Source organism: Channa argus, chromosome 5 (genome assembly GCF_033026475.1).
Source record: "Channa argus isolate prfri chromosome 5, Channa argus male v1.0, whole genome shotgun sequence".
In the NCBI taxonomy this organism is placed as follows: Eukaryota; Metazoa; Chordata; class Actinopteri; order Anabantiformes; family Channidae; genus Channa; species Channa argus.
The window spans coordinates 13,987,631-14,007,481 of NC_090201.1; the positions used below are offsets into that span (position 1 = coordinate 13,987,631).

The following is a 19,851-nucleotide window of genomic DNA, read 5'->3' on the forward strand; positions in this document are numbered from 1 at the left end:
AATATTTTGTGACATTAAGTTAAGTATCCTACTCAATATTACGTATGTGTCTAGCGTTTCATCCGTAATGAAAAACATAACATTTTGGTTTGGGATACAGCTACAACTCTGCTTTAACGATCACTATTTGTGTGACATGAAGTTTACAGAGGACCTGCCAGCAGACTTTGACAAGGACCCAATGGTCAATGATTTATTGGGTAAGAGCGCCCCCTGCTGACCATTCGCATGAATAGTTTGTCACATCAACTGACCTTGGTCAGAAACGTTTCATTATCTTTGCTTGTTTGATTGTTTTAATAAGTGACATTCATCAGTGCTTTGAATACTGTAAATGTTTTTAGTTGTAGGTCAATTGGCGTTTACTAAACACAGAAAACTAGTATTTAACTGCATGAACGTATTAAACTATTAGAGTATGTAGTCGCATGCTTAAGGCACTTTTACTACTCTATGAGCTTTACTTATTGTCAGAGAACAGATAAAAACATCTAACCACTGAAACACCCCTGTGAAAACGTGGATATGCTCCTAATATGATCTCATAAATGGCTTATATAAGACTATTGTCTTATGCTGGATCTTTACATCTTCAGATCTGTTTTATATATAGTCATGAATTGAACATTTTTTTTATCGTCTCTCAAATAAAGTCGAAATCATAACATAACATGTCTTAATCAAGATATGAAATGTCCACTGTTTATCTGTAACTTCACAACGTGAGTTAAATAACATCAAATACTGCTTATATTACATATATTGACCACCCAGATGTATATGTGCTATGGAGGTAGACTTCCACTGTTGTTAGATTTAGTAAGTGAGCTGTAGTGAATCTTCTTATGTTCCAGAAAACGTCCTTCTGCTTGTAAAACGATGGTAAAAGTATTGGTAACATATGTACTAGCCAGACAACAAGGTTGTTTTAAAGGCGAGAGAGAAGCGGGGGAAAAAATGGAAACTCCTCCGCTGCCGAAACCCGGGATCGAACCAGGGACCTTTAGATCTTCAGTCTAACGCTCTCCCAACTGAGCTATTTCGGCACATGTGTGAGTGTTGGCTAAACAGACTTTATATACACAGGACGTCTGTGTATTTCTATGTGTATATACTGTGTTGTTATTTTCTCCTCGGACCTAACGCTAATCGATCCCTTACTACTGAAAGTAACTGAAATAACTAAACAGCATCTCAATACATTACATTAAAGTTCGGAAAGTCACGTTTGTGTATGAATTTTCTGGCTTTAAAGAATGAGCGATACGAAAAAGAAACTTTACCATTATTGGTAAGGTGTTGTGCAGTGCAGATGGAGAATCATGTACAAAAACAAACTCGGGAATTTCACTGTCTTCGGCTGTGGAGTTGTACTACCATTTGAACACAAGGTGGCGACATCGGCGACCACAACGCTGGTTGACTCACGGTATCAGAGCTCTGTGCTTTTTGACAACAACTTTAAAATTACTTACAATTTCTTCACAATGTAGGATAACAAATACTGGTTTAATTAATACCTACATGCATTGTATTTTACAATATTACATAGCATAGTCTTACATTTTTGTAATAGATGTAAGGTTACCATATATAATTTGAACCTTTGTGGTGTGAAACCCAAATGTAAACACATTTTCACAGCATGTGAGACAAGGACAATCTAGTTCTGCACCATAGGTAGAAACACTGCAGGTTACTATTATCACTCTTAACTTTTTTTTACTAAATTCTTTTTATCTTTTCTCTTTGAGTTCTGCAGTGATGCAGTGCTGTCCCTTTCTTACTCATACGCTGTCCCGATGCCAGTATATATGCCTCCTTTCTGTCTCTCTATCACTCTCTCACGTTTTTGTTCATCTGTCATCCCCCCAAGGTGACTTTCGTTTCTCCACAGACACTGCAGTTGTTCCTTGCTTTGTTCTGGATTGGAAGGCCTGAGTGTGGATAAGAGATGAGAGAGATTCAGACGGTGGAATAAAAGAGAATGGGAACCAGGGGAGGGAAAGGGGGTGTGAAAGAGGGGGGCACTGATGAGATTACTGAGCAGGATAGAGGAATGTACAGTATTGATTCACTGCACAAACCAGTAAGACACCAAGCACATGCCACATACACAGAACACGTGTTTGTTCTGGTAAAATGGAAAAGGAATTGTAAACATCAAGAGATTGAGCTGCCTTAACAGATGTTTACCTGACTAACAAGTTTTGTCTTCATTAGTATTGTGATTAGCACAGTCGTCACATCACAGTGAGACAGAGTGAGGGTTCAACACAGTCAGCACTAAATACTGCAAGTATCTGGGACGGAGTTTCTAAATTTAGGAATCAGAGATACAGAGAGAGGAAACAAGAGATGTAGAAAGGCAGGGGCAGCTGGAAAAAAGAGAGATTTAACAGTAAGGTGCATAGAATGAGATATGGAGTCTTCCCAGCAGGATTAATCCAGGCAGTTCCCTGTTAAAAAATTGGATGTGTCCCTGCAAATGTTACAGAAGACTAGTGACATAACCTTCTTTTAAATAAGGCACAAAATTGGCATATTCTGATTATTTCTGCAGTACTGTATTTCCCCCGTGAAATTTTTGCAAAAATTATTAGGGGTAATTATAGACGTATTCTTTGAAAGCCATTTGGATTATTTGGTTAAAAAACAATGGGCAATTTCTTCTCCATTCTTCTATGTGGGTGCATCTACACAGGCATCAGTCACATATAAACACTATATTGTGGCTTTAAATAGTGAGCATTGAAACAGATTTTCCTTACAAAACATTGATGAAATCCAACAACCAATACATTGAGCACACAGTGAACTGATACATCAGTAGATCACCTTTTTAATGTTGTTCTGTTCTATACAATAACACATGATATAAATTTTATACAATACTAATATTTTTCTATACACATGGTCATAAATATACAGTACAGTGTACACAGATACAGTATTAACATAAATACGCTTACATGTATCTTCTCTTGACAGTAACTCTCCAGTTCATTCACCAGAGTTCATCACAATGGCTCATTTTCTATCTGGCAGATGATTGTGACCAAAAAAAAACTTTTTTGTGTGTGTTTTGTTTTGTTTTTTGACTAAAGCCCAAAACAAACACTTCAATATTTAAATCCCTGAAAAAAATTACATAATACACAAGAATTATTTTCTTCTGCCTGGATCACAAATAGTGTAAAAGAGGGGTGGATGAAGGAGAAGACAGCCCAAAGCCCAAGGAGCTTGTCAAGACTTGAGTCCATATAAAGTTTAATTTCTACTCTATCTACTTCCTGACATAAAACTTTGCTTATTGAAACACCCATAATACATACCCATAACAGCGGATTGAGGGCTGCTTTATTGTTTTGTCTACAAATGAGACTTGAAGCCCTGAGGAAAAGGAGAGATACAGATATAGTGTAACATGTCCAGGACTTGATCCAGAAGCTGGCAGAGATTTGTTTGCCTCTGCAGTCATTAAAAGTGCTGTCCAAAAGCAGTCACTGTGATCCAGAGCAACAACAGCTACTGTAACACTGACAATGTCCCATTTCAGTGATTGTTTTCCATGCTCTGCTTTTTTTTAGAATAGATCCTAGTTAACCTGCACTGACTACAGAAATAGTTTTAATGAAGTTTTCACAAAATATTGCCCTTTGATTCCCACTTTACTAGTAAAGTGATATACTTTCAGTAATATTACAGTGGCCTGTCATATACACATAATTACAGTTTCTCCATATAATTTGCTTTCCTGTTATGCCTACTGGGCTCTTGCTGTAAATCAGAACATTAGGTCCCCTTCTTTTTTTTTTCCTCTGATGAGCATAAATAGAAAATGAAGTTCTGTGTTCACATCCTAGGGGTCATTGCTTTGCGCATGATTTATTGCACATAATCATGAAAACACACACACAAACACAAACACACACAGACACACACACACACACACACTTGTTTATTAATTTACAAAACTATACACATTGCACATGCACACACTCTAACACACATTTGCACACATACAAACATACAAACACAATCGTACAAATACCCTTGCTGACGTTGTTATATCCATTAAATTGTATTTTCTTTAAAAACAACAACAAAAAAAGACCATGCCTTTCTGGTTTAATTTGTCCACATTCTACAATAAGGTGCTGGAAATAAAATCTAAATAATTTTTTGCAGTTTTCTGGTAGTTTCATGAGAGCCTGTAAACTTTTAATTTCAATGCTTGCAATTACCTGTCATTTACTATAACGCTGCAAACACTTTCACTGTGATATATTGTTGTAAACATACAGCAGGTCATTCAGCACCATCAGGATATATTAATTACTCAATTAAGGCATGTAAAACAAGGAAAAGAAAAAGAAATATAGATATCCTTCAGTATTTTTTCTCACTGAGAATATCTGTGCAGGTAGATATTTGTGTGCTTTCACAGACAGTGACTAAATAGAGATCAGTCTGCTCTAAGTGCATGTGTGTATATGTGTCTTTCTGTATGCTTGTTTATTTCTCTGTGGATACATACATGCACATGCAAGTTCAAACTGCACGCGGGAACAGTAATGTATGCATTTGCTGTTATCTGACCTTACTCTACATATGGGGTACAAAGTGATGCTTTCACTAGCCATGGCTAAGGTGTTATTGTAATGCTTGACCAGTAGTGGAGACATAGTGGCCACCTAGTCAGTCAGGATGTGGACTAATGAGGGTCTGTGTAAGGAGCAGAAAGCTGGCTCAGGATTCGGGAGCTCAGTATTCATCTGTCTGCATGGAACCAGAGGTCATGGATTCATTCTGACCTGTGTAAACTAACTGCTTCTCATTTTTCTCGAATGGATACACACATAGCACACAAGCAAACTGGTAAGATACATACAATTCTTCAAATTCACACACACACACACACACACACACACACACACACACACACACACACACACACAACCATACAATAACATGTGGCTGCCAAACGCCAGCCTCATTCCCTCACTGCCTCTGTGAGACATCGATCTGTCCCATCACTGGCCTCCATCCGTGGTTTGCGACTCTTTCTCTGGCCTCCCCCCTCCACCCAGGAATTATGTATAACGGTCCCTCCACTGGGTGCTGGATCCACTTGCAGAAGAGACACTACCCTTTTCTTGACACGTGTTTTGAGGGCACGACGAAGTTTTTGCCTAGTGAAAGCGTAGAGCAGAGGATGAAAGATAGTGGTTCCATAAGCCATCGCCAAGAAGCAGAGGCGGAGACGCACCAGGCTGTCGCTGGGACCCAGACACAGGATCAAAACATTGACTGCAGACAGAGGGGCCCAACAGCCCAGGAAGGTGGAAATGATGATTAGGGACATTTTTAAGACGTGGCGTTGACGTTCTCTGCGGTCCCTGTGCCTGCGCACTGCCCGCCTCAATGCAATGATGGCTGAAACAGAGGCTTGGACACCCATAGAGGATGCAGGCAGTGGTGAGGTGGCATGTGTATTATGTGTTGAGAGTGAAGCTGGAGTTGGAGAAGCAGGGGTGGCTGGCGTGGTTGCAATGGGAGTGGTGGCCGCAGTGCTGACAGTAGTGACTGTCGCTCCACTGTCAGACATCGCTTGAGGCATGGAGGAGAGTGGCGGTGGGGATGTTGGTGTAGGTGTCGGAGAGGGGATAAGCAGAGGATGGGCGAGCTTCTGGTTCTGGTTAGAGGACACCACCTCTGTAGGCAGACTAAGGTCCTTCCTTCTCTGCCTCCTGCAACGTATTCTGCATGTGGACTCCTTTGCACGTTTACCCCTCATCATGTGGGAGCCAATACGGATGTTGAGGGCCTGGAGGATCCTTGAGTAGGTGAACAACATGACAGCAACTGCGATGAAAAAGCAGGGTACTTGGAGTAACAAGTGATAATACATAGCCATTCCTGTGTAATACCCCTGCCCTCCAACACACAGTAGTGTCCTGTTCTGCCATACTGGAGGCAGGTGGTGTGAAACAGAATAGGGGTGGGTGGATGGTAATAAAGAAGGAGAGAGGGAGGAAAAAACAGGGGTTAGTCCAGTAGTGAGCTCAGAGTGATTGTTTTGCCTTTCTGCCTCCTCATCGTCACCATCCTCCTCCCTTGAAGAGAAGAAGTCCCCCTCAAGGAAGGGCAGGAAGAAGACAGCCAGAGACACAGCCCACACTGCTGACAAGAGCAGTGCAGCACGCCGTGGGGTCAGCAGACGACTGGCTGGACGCACTGAGATGTCGTATCGGTCCAAACTGATCACCAGCACATTTACTGCTGTGGCCACACTGGTGAACGTGACACAGGCCTCATGGAAACAGCACAGCGTGGCCAGGTTGCCAACACCGCTTCCATTAGCTGGTAGCAGGATCACAGCCACAGTTAGGGGCAGACATAGAACACAGACCAGTATGTCCAGCACATGGAGGTTGACCGTGACCAGGTTGCTGACCGAATCCACTAGATTGGACTGAGCACAGTAGAGTACAAGTACAGTCAGGTTGCTGCTGAAGCCCAACACCAGCTCCAGCATCAGCACAGTGGTCAAAGACACCTGGAAGCCCAGAGGGTAGGGAGTGCTCCATCCCTCCTCCACACCCACCTCACCCCCTCCATCTAGCAGGCCTACCCCCTGACCATCACTGGTCTCCAGGAGGTCACGATAGCCTTCGGTCTCCATTGAGGCCACAGCAGTTCTTCACACATAGCCACAGAGGCTTCCACACCAGACCATGCTCTGTCTCTCCTTGCCTTTAGTCTCAAATGTGCCAGAAATGAGGATGTTAGCCAGATCTGTGGTTGACTCTATGAAAAAACAGGAAAGAGAATTAAGATATAGGCAGAGAAAGATCAAGCAGTTTAGCAGTCCTGTCTCATATTTACTAAAAAAAAAAAAAAAATGCTGTACAACAAGTACAAATCAATTTGTCAGATTTCACAAGGGAGGCAAAGCTAGGAGCTGACACAGTGAGGTGAAAGTAATCTTGCCAGTTGATTGGAGTCAAGGGGTGCAGTTCAATCTGTTGCTGATGACCCATGATGTCTCACTAGGTTCAGACAGTTAGACAAAATGCTTGATGTAGATAACGATTGAGGAGGGAGGAATTAGATGAGGTTGGATTTCTCTTGGGGGGGCATTTGCAGGTATAAGTACATTGTGCAGTGGCTCAGCAGATGATCCTATAAAAGGCTACAAGCAGATGATGATTTATTCCCTGATTATGCATACATATCGTGGAAGGCTGAATTCTCTTGAAAGATGTAACTGTGCTTCTCATGAGCAGACTTTTGTGGATGTTTGATTTTTTTCTTACACATCATAAATTATATAGGTCAGAAATGGGTAATTTCGGGGATAAACTAAACACACAGGCATCAATCACACCTGTACTGTTAAGATGGCAGTGACATACTACATCTTCTCTCAGGAAATATATACCATAATATCAGTACTTGTTCCTCCATGACTGACAACTCACTTTGTGAAGACAATGAAAACCTATACAAATTCACTAAATACCAAGATAAAATCCTCTTAAATCCTTTGTTTTGATTTTTTCACAACCACTTAAGTGTCAGCTTTTACCTTGAAGCAGAGAGGTAACTGGGACATTGGTGGACTGGTAGAGAGACTGCATTGCATGTAAACATCACAGGCACCCGACTGAGGGTGGCAGCAGTTAATCGTTCTCAGAGGGGGATGTAATGAAGACGAATAGATCAATGATCCACAAACAGTGGCACATAAAAATGCTATCAGCAAAAGACCAGCTCCTCTGGCAACCTCTCTCCACACGCTATCTTTCTCCTCGGCTCTCCTGCATCCCTAGCATCTCCTTCTACTATTCTCTTCTCAGTTTAGTAGCTGAGACAGACTACTTTGCATGTAAAGCATGTTATTTGTGGCTGGCTGGATGGTCTCTCTTGCTTGGAGAGAAATCACATGAAGTGTACGAGTAAGAGAGTAGATAGATGTCTTTGTAAAGTATGATCCATAACTGTTGCCTGACCGAGTGAAGAAAGCTACAAGTGTGTCCTTACCGGCCTCAATGACCCCAACCTGTTATTTTGGGTCAACCTTTCGTCTTCCACAACTTTTGCTCTCACCATGTCATTTGCCCTTTTCCCCTTGTTTTATTTTATGTGGAAAGGACCTGCAGGGAGGACTGGATTCAATGTGGAACAGTGGTTTATCTTAATCCACTAATGGGTTCCATGGGGTTTGCAGTTTTGCTGGAACATTGATTGAAAGCATCATCGATCTGCCAATTTAACAGGCCTGAGGCAAGGGAGCACACAAACACCCTCACTATCTCATTCTCTTGCAAGTACCTGTGGTCTCATTTTGAGCTCTGCATTAAATAATTGTGATAGTTGTGAGTGGATTTGTTCTATTAATTCCTTTTACCACCAGCTGCAGTTAAAGGACTGGTTTTATTCAATTACTTAAACAGAATTCATAGTATCATCAAGTACAAAGGTAATGATATAACAGTGTCAGTGATTTCACTGACATAGTGAAAATATATCTGTCTAGATCCACCATGTGTTATGGACATGGGTGACAATTTGGTTGGGCACATCCTTGTAATTTAATCAAAATCTATTGTTTTTATCATGGTAGACAACACGATGCTACAGATGATCATGAAGTTATATGAAGTTCACGTTATAGACTGCATTGTTTCAACAGTATCTTCAAGCTCACAGAAACATCACAGTAAATTAATGTCAGGAAAACAACTGTGTGTTTGATAACATATGAACAGAGCTAAATAAACAGCTCTGCATGTATAAGGAATTATATAACATATAATACAAATACATTTGATAACAAAAACATATTCAATTTTCGACAAGGGTAAAATTATCCATGCTATTCTGCAGCCACTAATTTGATCAGTATCTTCAAATGTTAGGTCATCATCCATTTCCCCTATTAGTCATGCTAATAATTAGATATTGATGATTGGCATAGTTAGTGCTAACGAGCAAATGAGCAAACTGAACAATAAGAGAAGTTTATGCTGTTCGATAACTGAACAAAACAATAATCTACAGTCAGTCTTTTGATAATGGATAGTACTATGATAACAAGGTAAATAATACAAATGACTACAGATATTAAAGAAGTAAACATCTGTGTCAGCATGTTGTTTGAGGGCAAGACAAGACTGTCCTGTATTTTTGTTTTTACAGGAAGAGAGGGAAGAAGAACATTTGCATGTTAGACAAGGTGTTAAACTGTGTATAGCATTTCTAATGATCACCAGTGCTTGTTTCTTTCAGCATGAATTGTGGCTTCTGTGTATTTTCTATTTAATTTTTGGATGTCATATAAAAGATGTGGCCCTTGTGACTAAAAAACAAGCATCAAAGAAGTCCATGCCAGAGCAGTGCACTGATTCTTAATGAAATGTACAGTTTTATGCATGTTACAGCTAACCAGAATGTATGTATTTGTGTGTTTGTATGCACATTATAATTTGTAAAACAATTTTCCCCAAAAACAAAAAAACAGGGATTAACGTTGGCACTAGATTAAATTCCAATCCAGTCCCTGACAGACAGAAGGGAAATAGGCACAGGCACAATTATTTTAGAAAATAGCCTGAACAAATAGACATTTTTGACATATTTAGTTAATCTAAAAAAAAACTTTTCCTAGACCTAACTTGGTTTTAGTAAACCCCCCCCCTCAGTTATCAATCAACAGCTTGATTTACAATCACCTACCGAAAGCTAAATAATAAGGCTGTATTGAAAACAAGATGTTGCATCTCAAGGGGTTTATCCTAATATAATTACAAAATTCCTACTACTGTATGAAATTAAATGGGTAATCATCAAGATTTGTTTGGCTTTGCAGATGTTTCCATCAAATCTAGTGTCTCAGTTACTCACTGTAGCTTCAGTGCTTTTCTCCAAAACAACATCAACAACAACAAAGTGACAGTGTCATAGACGGCACAACTTCCTGGACCCTGCTGTCAGGGTTATTATAGGTGTTGGGTAGGAGATGACAGGCTGTCAAGACCCTTTTCACAACATCACCAGTTGAATGCTGAAGCAGATTTTGTTGTCAAAGTGACACTTTCTTTCTGACATTTTGTTCCCTCTTGCCAGCTCGCACACACTTTTCACACATACTGTAACCTATCCATGCTTTTAATTTTATTCTCCTGATGCTGCTTGCCAGTGGCTAAATTACTTCTGTCCAACAAAATGATCGAATGCAGGAATGCTTTGGCCCAGAGCATCTAAAACAAATCACATCGATAATATGACACACATAACTATATTGGGAGGGCATGTCAGGAGACGTGGGTGGGTGGGTTGCGGGGGGGAGGTGTTGCTATTTCCGCATGAAAGTGATGTAAACATGATCTGCTTTTTACATGGGTATTTAAACTAGAAAAAGAGCCTAATTGAAAAAGTGAGGCAAAAGATAACATTTATAATAATATTTATTGTGTAAAATCTTAAATATTGGGATTTGTGAACTTGAGTAACTGTTACGACCTCCTTTTGCAGTATGAACTTCAACTTAACATTTTTGGCCAACTCGGGTGAAGTGTCTGCTATAGGTCATCCCACAGCACTTTTGTAGGATTAAGGTCGTGACTATACTCTTCAGAATCCTATTTTTTAATGGACCATTTCAAAACATTAGCTCTGCTTTAAGCATTCATTGGTAGATTGACTTGTATGCTTATCATCGTCTTACTGAATGATCCGCTATCTGTTGAGTGTCAGTTCATGGCTGGATACCTAGACGTTATCCTGTAGAATAACTCCGAATTCAGAGCCTTATCAACAATGGCAAGTAGTCTTGGTTCAGAGGAACACCACATTTCACAGATGGGATGGGAATCTCACTGGAATGCATTGTTTGGTCATTGCCAAACAAACTGTAATGCCTCTTATTCAAGCCAGAAAGTTCTACTTTGGTCTCATCTGCTCACAGAACATTCTTCCAAAAGTCTTCTGGCTTTTCCCCATGGCTTTAAACAAAGTATAGACTGGCAGCAATGTTCTTTTTAGGCATAGTGACTTCTTTCTTGCAATTCTGCCATGAACAATATTGTTGCTTGACCACCCTTCCTTATGATCATACATTACATGTCTTACTTTTTGTGTGATCCTAGCTGGTCAAAACTTCTAGGGAGGGTGACAATGCTGATATCCATTTGTAGACCGCCTGTCTGACACTCGACTGGAGAAGTCCAAATTGCTTAGAAGTTTTTTGGTAACCCTTTACAATTTGGTGTCTATTTTTGCCACACAAAAATATTTAAGACTCTGGGCTTATTTTTATCTAGTTTTAGCACTTATCTTCTGAAAATATTAGGAAAATTTAAACTGAAAATCAAGTTCCAGTCTTTCTCTGGTTGCAGCCCATCATTGCAGGGACAACTGAAACAGACAGTACAACTATCCAAGAATATGCTTAAACAGAGCAGGTGGAGCATGTAGCTGGCACTAATATCACTGATATCAGTGATATTAGTGATATCAGTGATATTAGTGATATTAGTCTCCCTAACTTCAAAAAATAACTGTAACAATCAACATATGGCACAGCAGCTCAGGCGATGCCAAAAGTTATTATAACAGCCACAAGTCTCTGTCCACTGTGTTAAACATTATTATTACTACTGCTCACTGTGAAAACAATATTTTTTGTTTAATTTCAACACAACAATCTTTGTTGTACCTCTTTTCAGAACAAGAAATAAAAAAACTGATTCTCAAAAACACCTTAACCAATAAATATACTATATTATTATATACGATGTATAAAATATGATCATGTCATTTGAGTAAGTTTCTCTCCTTTAAGGGGTAGAGAAACACCTATTTTACAAAGAGACATATCAGATTACAGAGGAACAGAATTTCCAGGCAGATGCACCAGACAAAAAAAATTCTACACACATTTCCAGACAATTCTGAAATGAGGCAGAAAGACTACATTAAATCCGGCCCTTAGTGTTATGACTATCCATCTTGTTGCTGGGTACCAGAGTCTCAATCTGCAGTGGTCGAAAATGCTGATCCTCTACTGGCCCTGAGGGAACACTCCCATTCTCACCTCACTGCTCGGCAGTCTAGAAATTACAATGTGGTTGATACACCTGAGCTTGCTAGTTATTTAAATGTAATCACCGCTCGTGCCCTCTAACTTTATGCATTCACTTTGCATATTTCTGAGGGTGTAGCAACTTTCTGTGGAAGACAGTGGCTGCAAGTAGAAAACATTATCAAGATCATCCACATATTTTAATTTATGTTAGACAATTTCAATTTATTTAATTGAGTCAGTGCAGTTTGTTTCTGTATGCAACACATTTATTTATGATTGCATAAATGTGTTAGTTGAAAGTTAGATACAATAGGTGAAATAGGTTGAACAGGAAGGAGGACAGACAGATATGCAGCTCAGATTTGATTCCATAAGCTGACATCTTGTCCATCTAAAAGCATTGTTAAGTAACACATGCCTCCCTTCAGGAGAATTGAGTAAGCTCCACAATGCATTGCTTTGAGGTATTCTAGCTGGTCTGTCCTCTAACCAGTTCTTATTTTTTATTCTGTGTACCTGCTACTGCTGTTTATATTCAGCAGTTGGAAATGATCCAGCTCCTTTGTGAGTCTCAGTTGAAATTTGAGGGCTGTTTACATGAGGATAACAACTATATCCAAGGTAGGTGGGTACAACTTTCCAAAAATGAGATTGGGAAAAAAAACTATCGGGTGTTGAGCAGTGTCTGGTTGTTCAGATAACAGAAAAACACATTTACAAGAGAGCACTGTATCTGACTACAGATGTGCAAAGATGGCATTGGAGCTGTTTTGTATTCTAGTTTATGTAGACTACTATCCACAGAGAACTAGCTTCGTGATTCTTCTTTGATGGACTTTTCATTCAACTGTAAATGTCAGTACAAAATGGTTAGACTAGAAAGAAGCTTTTGCTCTTTTAGTCTATGGGACTGACACGAAAAGTTGACATTTAGGGAAGAAAGGGAAAGAGAAGAGAGAGACAGCAAACAAGGGAATTGAAAGAGAAAAGAGGGAAAGGACAGAAAGCAAACAGGATGATGGTGCATGCAGCACACTGACTCATGGCTGTCTTAGGTATTCCCAAAGTCCGAAGTGAGACGATCGATCAAAGGCTCAATTTTCCCACTCAATTCACCCGGCAGCGCTAACAGACAGCAGCTACCAGCTGGAAAGCAGCATTACTGGCAGGCTTCCAGCAAATCAGCCTGGACAAGGTAACGACACACCCTGCTCATTGAGACCAACATCCCAAACTGTCCGCTTCTGATTAGAATAACTTTAGCATATTCAGGGGAAATGCGCACAACACACTGCACACTGTACATTTACTACAAGCGTGGTATTACAGGCAACAATTCTACTCGTTACATGAAACCAAGCAACTCTTATCACAGTAAAATTTCAAAATGGGTCATCACAAGTCCTGCAAAGCATGCTGAAAACACACAAGCACACCATGCAGTCCACAATGCATTGCTACCACCCACCCACACACCCACCCACTGCCAGCCCATGTCTTTGTACACACTCCCTGCTCGTATACTCTTTGCAGATACAGCTTAAGATGGATTGGTATCTGAGGTGAATGACATCCCGTCTGCTTAAGAAAATATTGAAACCCCACTAAACTTGTGCAAAACACAAGTTAGGGAGCAATAGATGGAGGCAACAGGAGGTAAGGTAAAAATGGGAGGTAATTGCAGTAAGGCAGTGATGGATGGAAGGAAGGCTTAGGGGTGTGCAGATGGTTGCTGAGCTGTGTGCTCGCTGGAGGGGAATGTTTGTTCCCTGCTCACTACCTCTATCCATCTCTTTTTTGAATATTCCCAGTTGCACTGCCTCACTTCCCTCTTCACTATCCATCTTACAGCCAGCACATGGCTCTCAGCTTTTGCACAATACATATCTTCTTGTAATCCCCCCAGATCACCTGGACTGACTATTCTGTGATTCTGAATATTAAACTAATGTTTCATACTGCAACATTGCACGTGGCCTCTCATAGTGCTGTCACATCAGGGACCTTGTGATGTATACAGAAAAAAGGCTCATATGTCCGGTCAGTTTATATCCCACATTTCTGAAAGGCTGCAACCAGAATATCAATAAGGAAGTTATAGTAGACAGTTTAATTATCACAGCCTTTAATCTATAGGACCTCTGCATAAAAAGGCCTGGTCTCTACAGTTCTGGTGCATAGAGTATAAGGCAACATTTCCACCTGACAGCATGTTCGATGGCTTCCATTTGGCTCCACCATTCATTAAAAACACTCCCCAGTGTCCTATACCCCAAGCCTGTAATTTTGCCATTACACGTGCCACTCATCAATAAGCACCAATCAGGGCTGCCATGCAATCACAGTTCTTTAAAACAAGAAGAAATCTACATCAAGTGTGAAAGCTGGCAAAACGGGGGGAAAAAAGCCTGAGTCACAGTGAAGTCTGTTACGTAAATTAGAGCTTTAGAAGGATGTTCACTGGCCGACTAAAAAGAATGGCAATGATTAGTTATAATGATGGTAAAACAATCAAACATGACAAAATAAAGAGCTGAAAAGACATTCATTATATTTTTATTATATCGCTAATTACTCTTACAACCAGTTTGTACTGTGAAGTGATTGTCAGTGATTAGCAATATCTCCCTCCATCTTTGCACTTCCACAACACTAATCATAGTGAGTTATTAGATTGTTCGAATGTAGCCGTACTAACAATGTAGCCCATGTGCTGCGACCACCTGTGTCAATTTGTGCTACGTTTTGAGTGCTGTGAATGAATAAGTCACCTGCGCAAGGTCCAAAGCAGCAATGATAACACATCTAGTTTACCACTTATTTAGCAAGAAAAAGCTTACACCTACAGTATAAGCCTGAATCATGTACACACACTAATAATACCCTTTAAAAATAATCCGAAATGGTAGAGGACTTTTACTTTATTCAAATTCTTTTACAATTAAAGAGGTATTTTACAGGTCTTACACATGGAGTTAAATTTGTCAAAGCAAGCACTACACACCCTATTTTGGGTTGACTCATGATGATTGCTCCATAGCTATAGTAATTAAAAACTCAATGGTGACCTTTGAAAAGACATTCCAGTGAAATAATAACCCTATCCCAGCAGAGCATGCAGTTAAATGGTTAATTTTGCACTTTTGTAGCTCAACTTCGATTTGAATTTAATCTAACCTTTCTTCAGAAGGTCAGTTCATTTAGAGAATTTCCCTATGCAACAAAATATCACGTTTGAAATGTGAAACAGACTCACGCTTAATGTACATGGACAATTGGGCTTTAGAAGTGGAGAGCAAATACAAAGATCAGAAAACAATGAAAAAAGGAAACAAGATTTGAAGTCAATGGAGTAAGAGCAAAGGATTAAGTGGAACTGATGGGGTACCATCTATGCCAGGTTAAAAAGATTAAGCTATTTCACTCCAGAAGGCAATTAGAGCTCAATTAATGCCATTTATCTCCTGGAGACAGGAGGCCAGGCCAAGAGGAAAGAGCATCACTGCAGGCATCTGTACTATCACACTATATTGACAGACAGAGGTTTAACTCACGGGAGGGGAACACAAATTGGTTTCATAGGAAAACTGTTAAGATGCAAATATATTCCAAATGCTTGTAGCACATGTGGCAGCAGCATTTAAAGATAAATGTAACAATATTACAAAACAACATACCTTAATATACACAAATATGTAAAAGCAAATGTATGGCTGTACAGGCCCTCAAAATTCCAGCATACAGTATATATATGTTTTCTCTCTTCCATTTTGTTTCTTTCAGTCACTTCTCTCTTCTGTTGATTTATTGTTCCAGGTCATCTCTCTATTTGCTCTTCATGTTTTCCTTTCTCTCTATTATCCTCTTGTATTTGTCCTATCTAGTGCTGAGATCTGCTTCACCCCTCTGTTTCCATGCACTCACGCACTTCACGAAACATTGTTATTTACTATCTTAGACTAGGGAATTAATGCAGTTTGGTTTTAATTTCGCATGGTGGATATGATTGCATGTTGGCAAGAAGGATGAGCAATCAAAATATCTGCATGTCAGGCAGGTAATAGTGTTTATTATCTTGGGTTATTTCCTGTTAATATACCTGCTCAGGGGATTTTTTTTTTTTGCATTGTAATGATTGTAGGAAAGAAGTGAGCATTGTTCTGCCCATTGCTCAAAAGTAGCAACATGGCTTGTGGTTAACAAGGCTGTTAAAAAGTTCTTCCTCTGCCCTTAAATCTATATAAAAAACAAACAAACAAACCAAAAAAAAGTACTTTTCTGCTCTTTCTTGCAATTGCATCTCGTGAAATGTGAACACTTTTTTGATAGGACTTTGCTTTGATGTTTTCTCCTTGACTTAGATTCTTGCTTGCCTTGTAACTCACTTGTAAGTCTCTTTGGATAAAAGTGTCTGCTAAATGACTACGTAATGTAAATGTAAATGTAAATGTAAAAAGGATTGATGCTCAATCAATGTGGTTTAACCAAGAAACTATAAAGGTAAAAACAGTTTAAATTCATTAGAGTGTGTTGTGTGCGGTTATTACAGCAGTAAGTTTCATTATTTCAACCACAGTTAACTACAACATTCAACATCTTTTTTGCTTACAAAACAAAATTATGGATACATTGTTATGTATTCAACTGTATGATGTATTTTAAACTAATAGTGTTGCATACCGAGCTGTTAAACACATTAATTCCCTCAAAATGCATCTGAATAAATAATGTGGCTCTGCTGTTTTTCATACTGTAAACACATTAAGTTTAAAAGCCACCCACACCTAGACTCTGTCCACCTCCTCTTAAGGGCTGTTATATAAAAGTTAAATAAGATTTTTTAAAACAAAGCATCAGATCAGAGGCACAATGCTCCTTTAAATGCTGAACTGAAACAAAATATGACAGCTTCCCCCAACTACTGCAGCATCTAGCTGGAGAGTGACGTGTGGTGAATTTTTCCCCACCAGCAGCATCAAAGCTTATCTATAAATATAGGCACAGGCGAAAACACACAACGACCCATATGCAAGCAAACACACAAGCTACCACTATGAGAGAAATTGGAAATGGGAATATGTTAAGACGATTTTCCCTTCGGGATTTGCAGCAGGGTTTCTAGATGGGAAAGAGAGCGAAACACAGCTCTCAAACATACCCACATGTGCACAAACGCACACACGCCACAAGCAGGAAACCACTGAAAAGGTGGGATGTAACCCACTCTTCTTAATCTTCTGCATGTTCATTCAGAAAAGTTTCTTTACAGGTCACTTCAGCATTTCTAATACACTGCGTACAACATATTTTAAGAATAGGTAAATAAATGCAGTTATAGGGAAAACAATAACACAGAGAAGACAATCAGCAAAAAAAATTACAAACTTTTTAAAAAATAAAACATGGTTGTAAGGTATTGGTGATTACATATTATACACTGTAATATTTTTCTCACTATAACTGGTAACAAATGCAAGGTTACCTCCTCAAGATTACGGTATTCCTTTATTTAGAGAGTATTCCTATGCTGCCAGTTGTTGACAAATTACATAACCTCACTTACTAAGCAACAACCCTGCCATGGTAAACAGTATTAGGCCAGTTCAGTAAAGGGAGACTTCATTTTGGGACATAGATGGTTTTACAAGTGAATAGAATTTAGAAATTATGCAAAAGTGGTAATGCAATTATGTGAGGAAATGACAATAGGTGTAGCACGGGAACAAAGTGGGGACGCAACATAAAGTAAGCAAACAGAAATTAATATTGCATGTCTATCTTTAACAGAGACTACATGTCTTATCGTGCGAATAGTCCAACCAACAAGAGAGCAGTGAAGAAACAGCGCTGGATTACAAAAATGGAACGGTAGTAGGCTATATGTAGACTTTAAAACAATGAATAGAATATAAAAAAGCTTTACTGATACCGTGACAATAATCATAACTCAGATTACAAAATTGCATCTTTCTAATGAATGTAAGTGCATGCAGAGAAGTCCTCATAAATAATATTACTCATAAAGGAATCGATTTTTTATGTGTTTATAACAGATTCACATTAACTAGTCATGTGCACAGAATAAGTTTAGAGTCTAATAAGTCTGATTATAAGAAAATTGTCAAAACATTATTTGGTAAAATGAGCAATTTGCTTCTAATGATCAAACGGCCACCTTCACCTCAAGCGTGGCGCATCCATGTGACTGAATCGTACCAACACTCGCTGTGGGACCCTGGAAATGGCAACATGAGGGATCAAAAACATGAAAGGCTCTGCGGAGCAAAACAAAACATTTATTTTCAAAATCTCAATTTTTTGATTTCCTCTTTAGGAGGATACACGTGTTGTGTGTCTGTTACAAATTAAAGCCAAGGTCTGGAGCTGCTGAAGGAATTTGTGCCACACATCATTCACTTCGTGTCCGAAGATGCAAACAAGCCATTAAAATCAGCTGGTGACAAGTCTCGAGGCTGTTTTCTGGCGTGTCATAAGTGCTTGTCTGAATATAGGGTGACTTGTTATTGTCGCCTGTAGTCCAGAAGCAAAGCAGACTTAGACTGGCTTGTCCCTCCACTGGACAGCCTACCATTTGTTTCATTTTGCTCTAGATATGAATCCATTTGAAAGCCAAGATGCAGTTTTATACCGACATACTGATAAAAATAAATAAATAAATCATGATGACACAGAAGGTATTTACTTGAAATGCAAAAACGAGTAGAGAAGTGAGGTTGCCGAGTGTTGAACTTACCAGTTTAGTGAGGGGGAATTCCCTTTACATCCTACTGCAGGGGTTGGTGCTCTGCGCTATCTCCAGCACTGGACCCCGATTCACTCCAGCGCTCTCCAGGACAGCCGGCTGTCAGCCGAAAACGTGACCAGAATGATTTGCTCCCGTTTTGTCATAAATATTACAGCGGGGGTGGGGGAGACCCTCCACGGCTGCAGATAGTCTACAGAGCGGAGCATAGGCTGATGTCCGCATTTAAATCAGGTACCATCACAATGTTTTGGCGTTTTTCTTTTCTTTCCCTACTCAGCAAGGCGCGCAACACCTGTCCGCTTTCACGCAGCGGACTGCTACAGTATCTCACACATGGTCCGGCCAAATGCATGATTATGCGCTAACCGCTCACTGGAGCGCAGTCGCTTCATCCCAGCGACCAATACGGTGATCTGTAAGCGTAGCGGGGATGGAGGGGGGAGGGGGTGGAGAGTTTTTATTTATTTATTTATTGGCTGGAAGGGGGAGGAGACAGGGATGCGGGAGGAAGAGTGTGTGTTTGTCTGTGTATGTGTGTGTGTTTGCGCGTGTGATGGGTAGCCTTCCACAAGGACGACCTGAGATTCCTCAAGGATGAACGCTCCTTTGTAGTGATTCTATGAGATTTCCCTATTACCTGCGCGAGCCCCCTCTCCTCCTCTCAAAAACACATTACACACACTTCACCTCATCTCCCTGAAAGGAAAAGTCACTGGATTCAGGGTTGACTTGATAATCTCCCCCTCTGTGGAGGAGGCTTTTGTAAATGCTTTGATGCACACTCAGGGCTCACAGTGTCGGTAGCATGAGTGCCTGCCCTGCCCATGTCAGACTCTAAATTTCCATGTGGTGATTTGATGTCTAGTAGAGGATGAGTTGACCAGATTCCAGAGTTCCAGACATATTTCACCTGTAATTATGATCTCGGGGTAAGGGGCATCCTTGAGCTGTGTGCAGAGAACAAGGTCACTGACTGTTGAAATTTGACCTT

At 39.9% G+C, this 19,851-nt stretch overlaps 1 protein-coding gene and 1 non-coding gene across 2 annotated transcripts; both read right to left on the minus strand.

Annotated features, from left to right (window-relative positions):
* Positions 1–973: 973 nt before the first annotated feature.
* Positions 974–1,046, minus strand: trnaf-gaa (transfer RNA phenylalanine (anticodon GAA)). The gene has a single exon. It is a non-coding gene; the product is annotated as a tRNA-Phe (tRNA).
* A 1,773-nt stretch (positions 1,047–2,819) lies between these two features.
* Positions 2,820–19,273, minus strand: LOC137128146 (G-protein coupled receptor 22-like). Its single transcript, XM_067505936.1, has 2 exons — positions 18,849–19,273; positions 2,820–6,813 (listed from the first exon to the last, which is right to left on the minus strand). Exon 2 carries the CDS (start codon positions 6,686–6,688, stop codon positions 4,997–4,999), a length of 1,692 nt encoding a protein of 563 aa, XP_067362037.1. The 5' UTR covers positions 6,689–6,813; positions 18,849–19,273; the 3' UTR covers positions 2,820–4,996.
* Between the last annotated feature and the right edge of the window lie 578 nt (positions 19,274–19,851).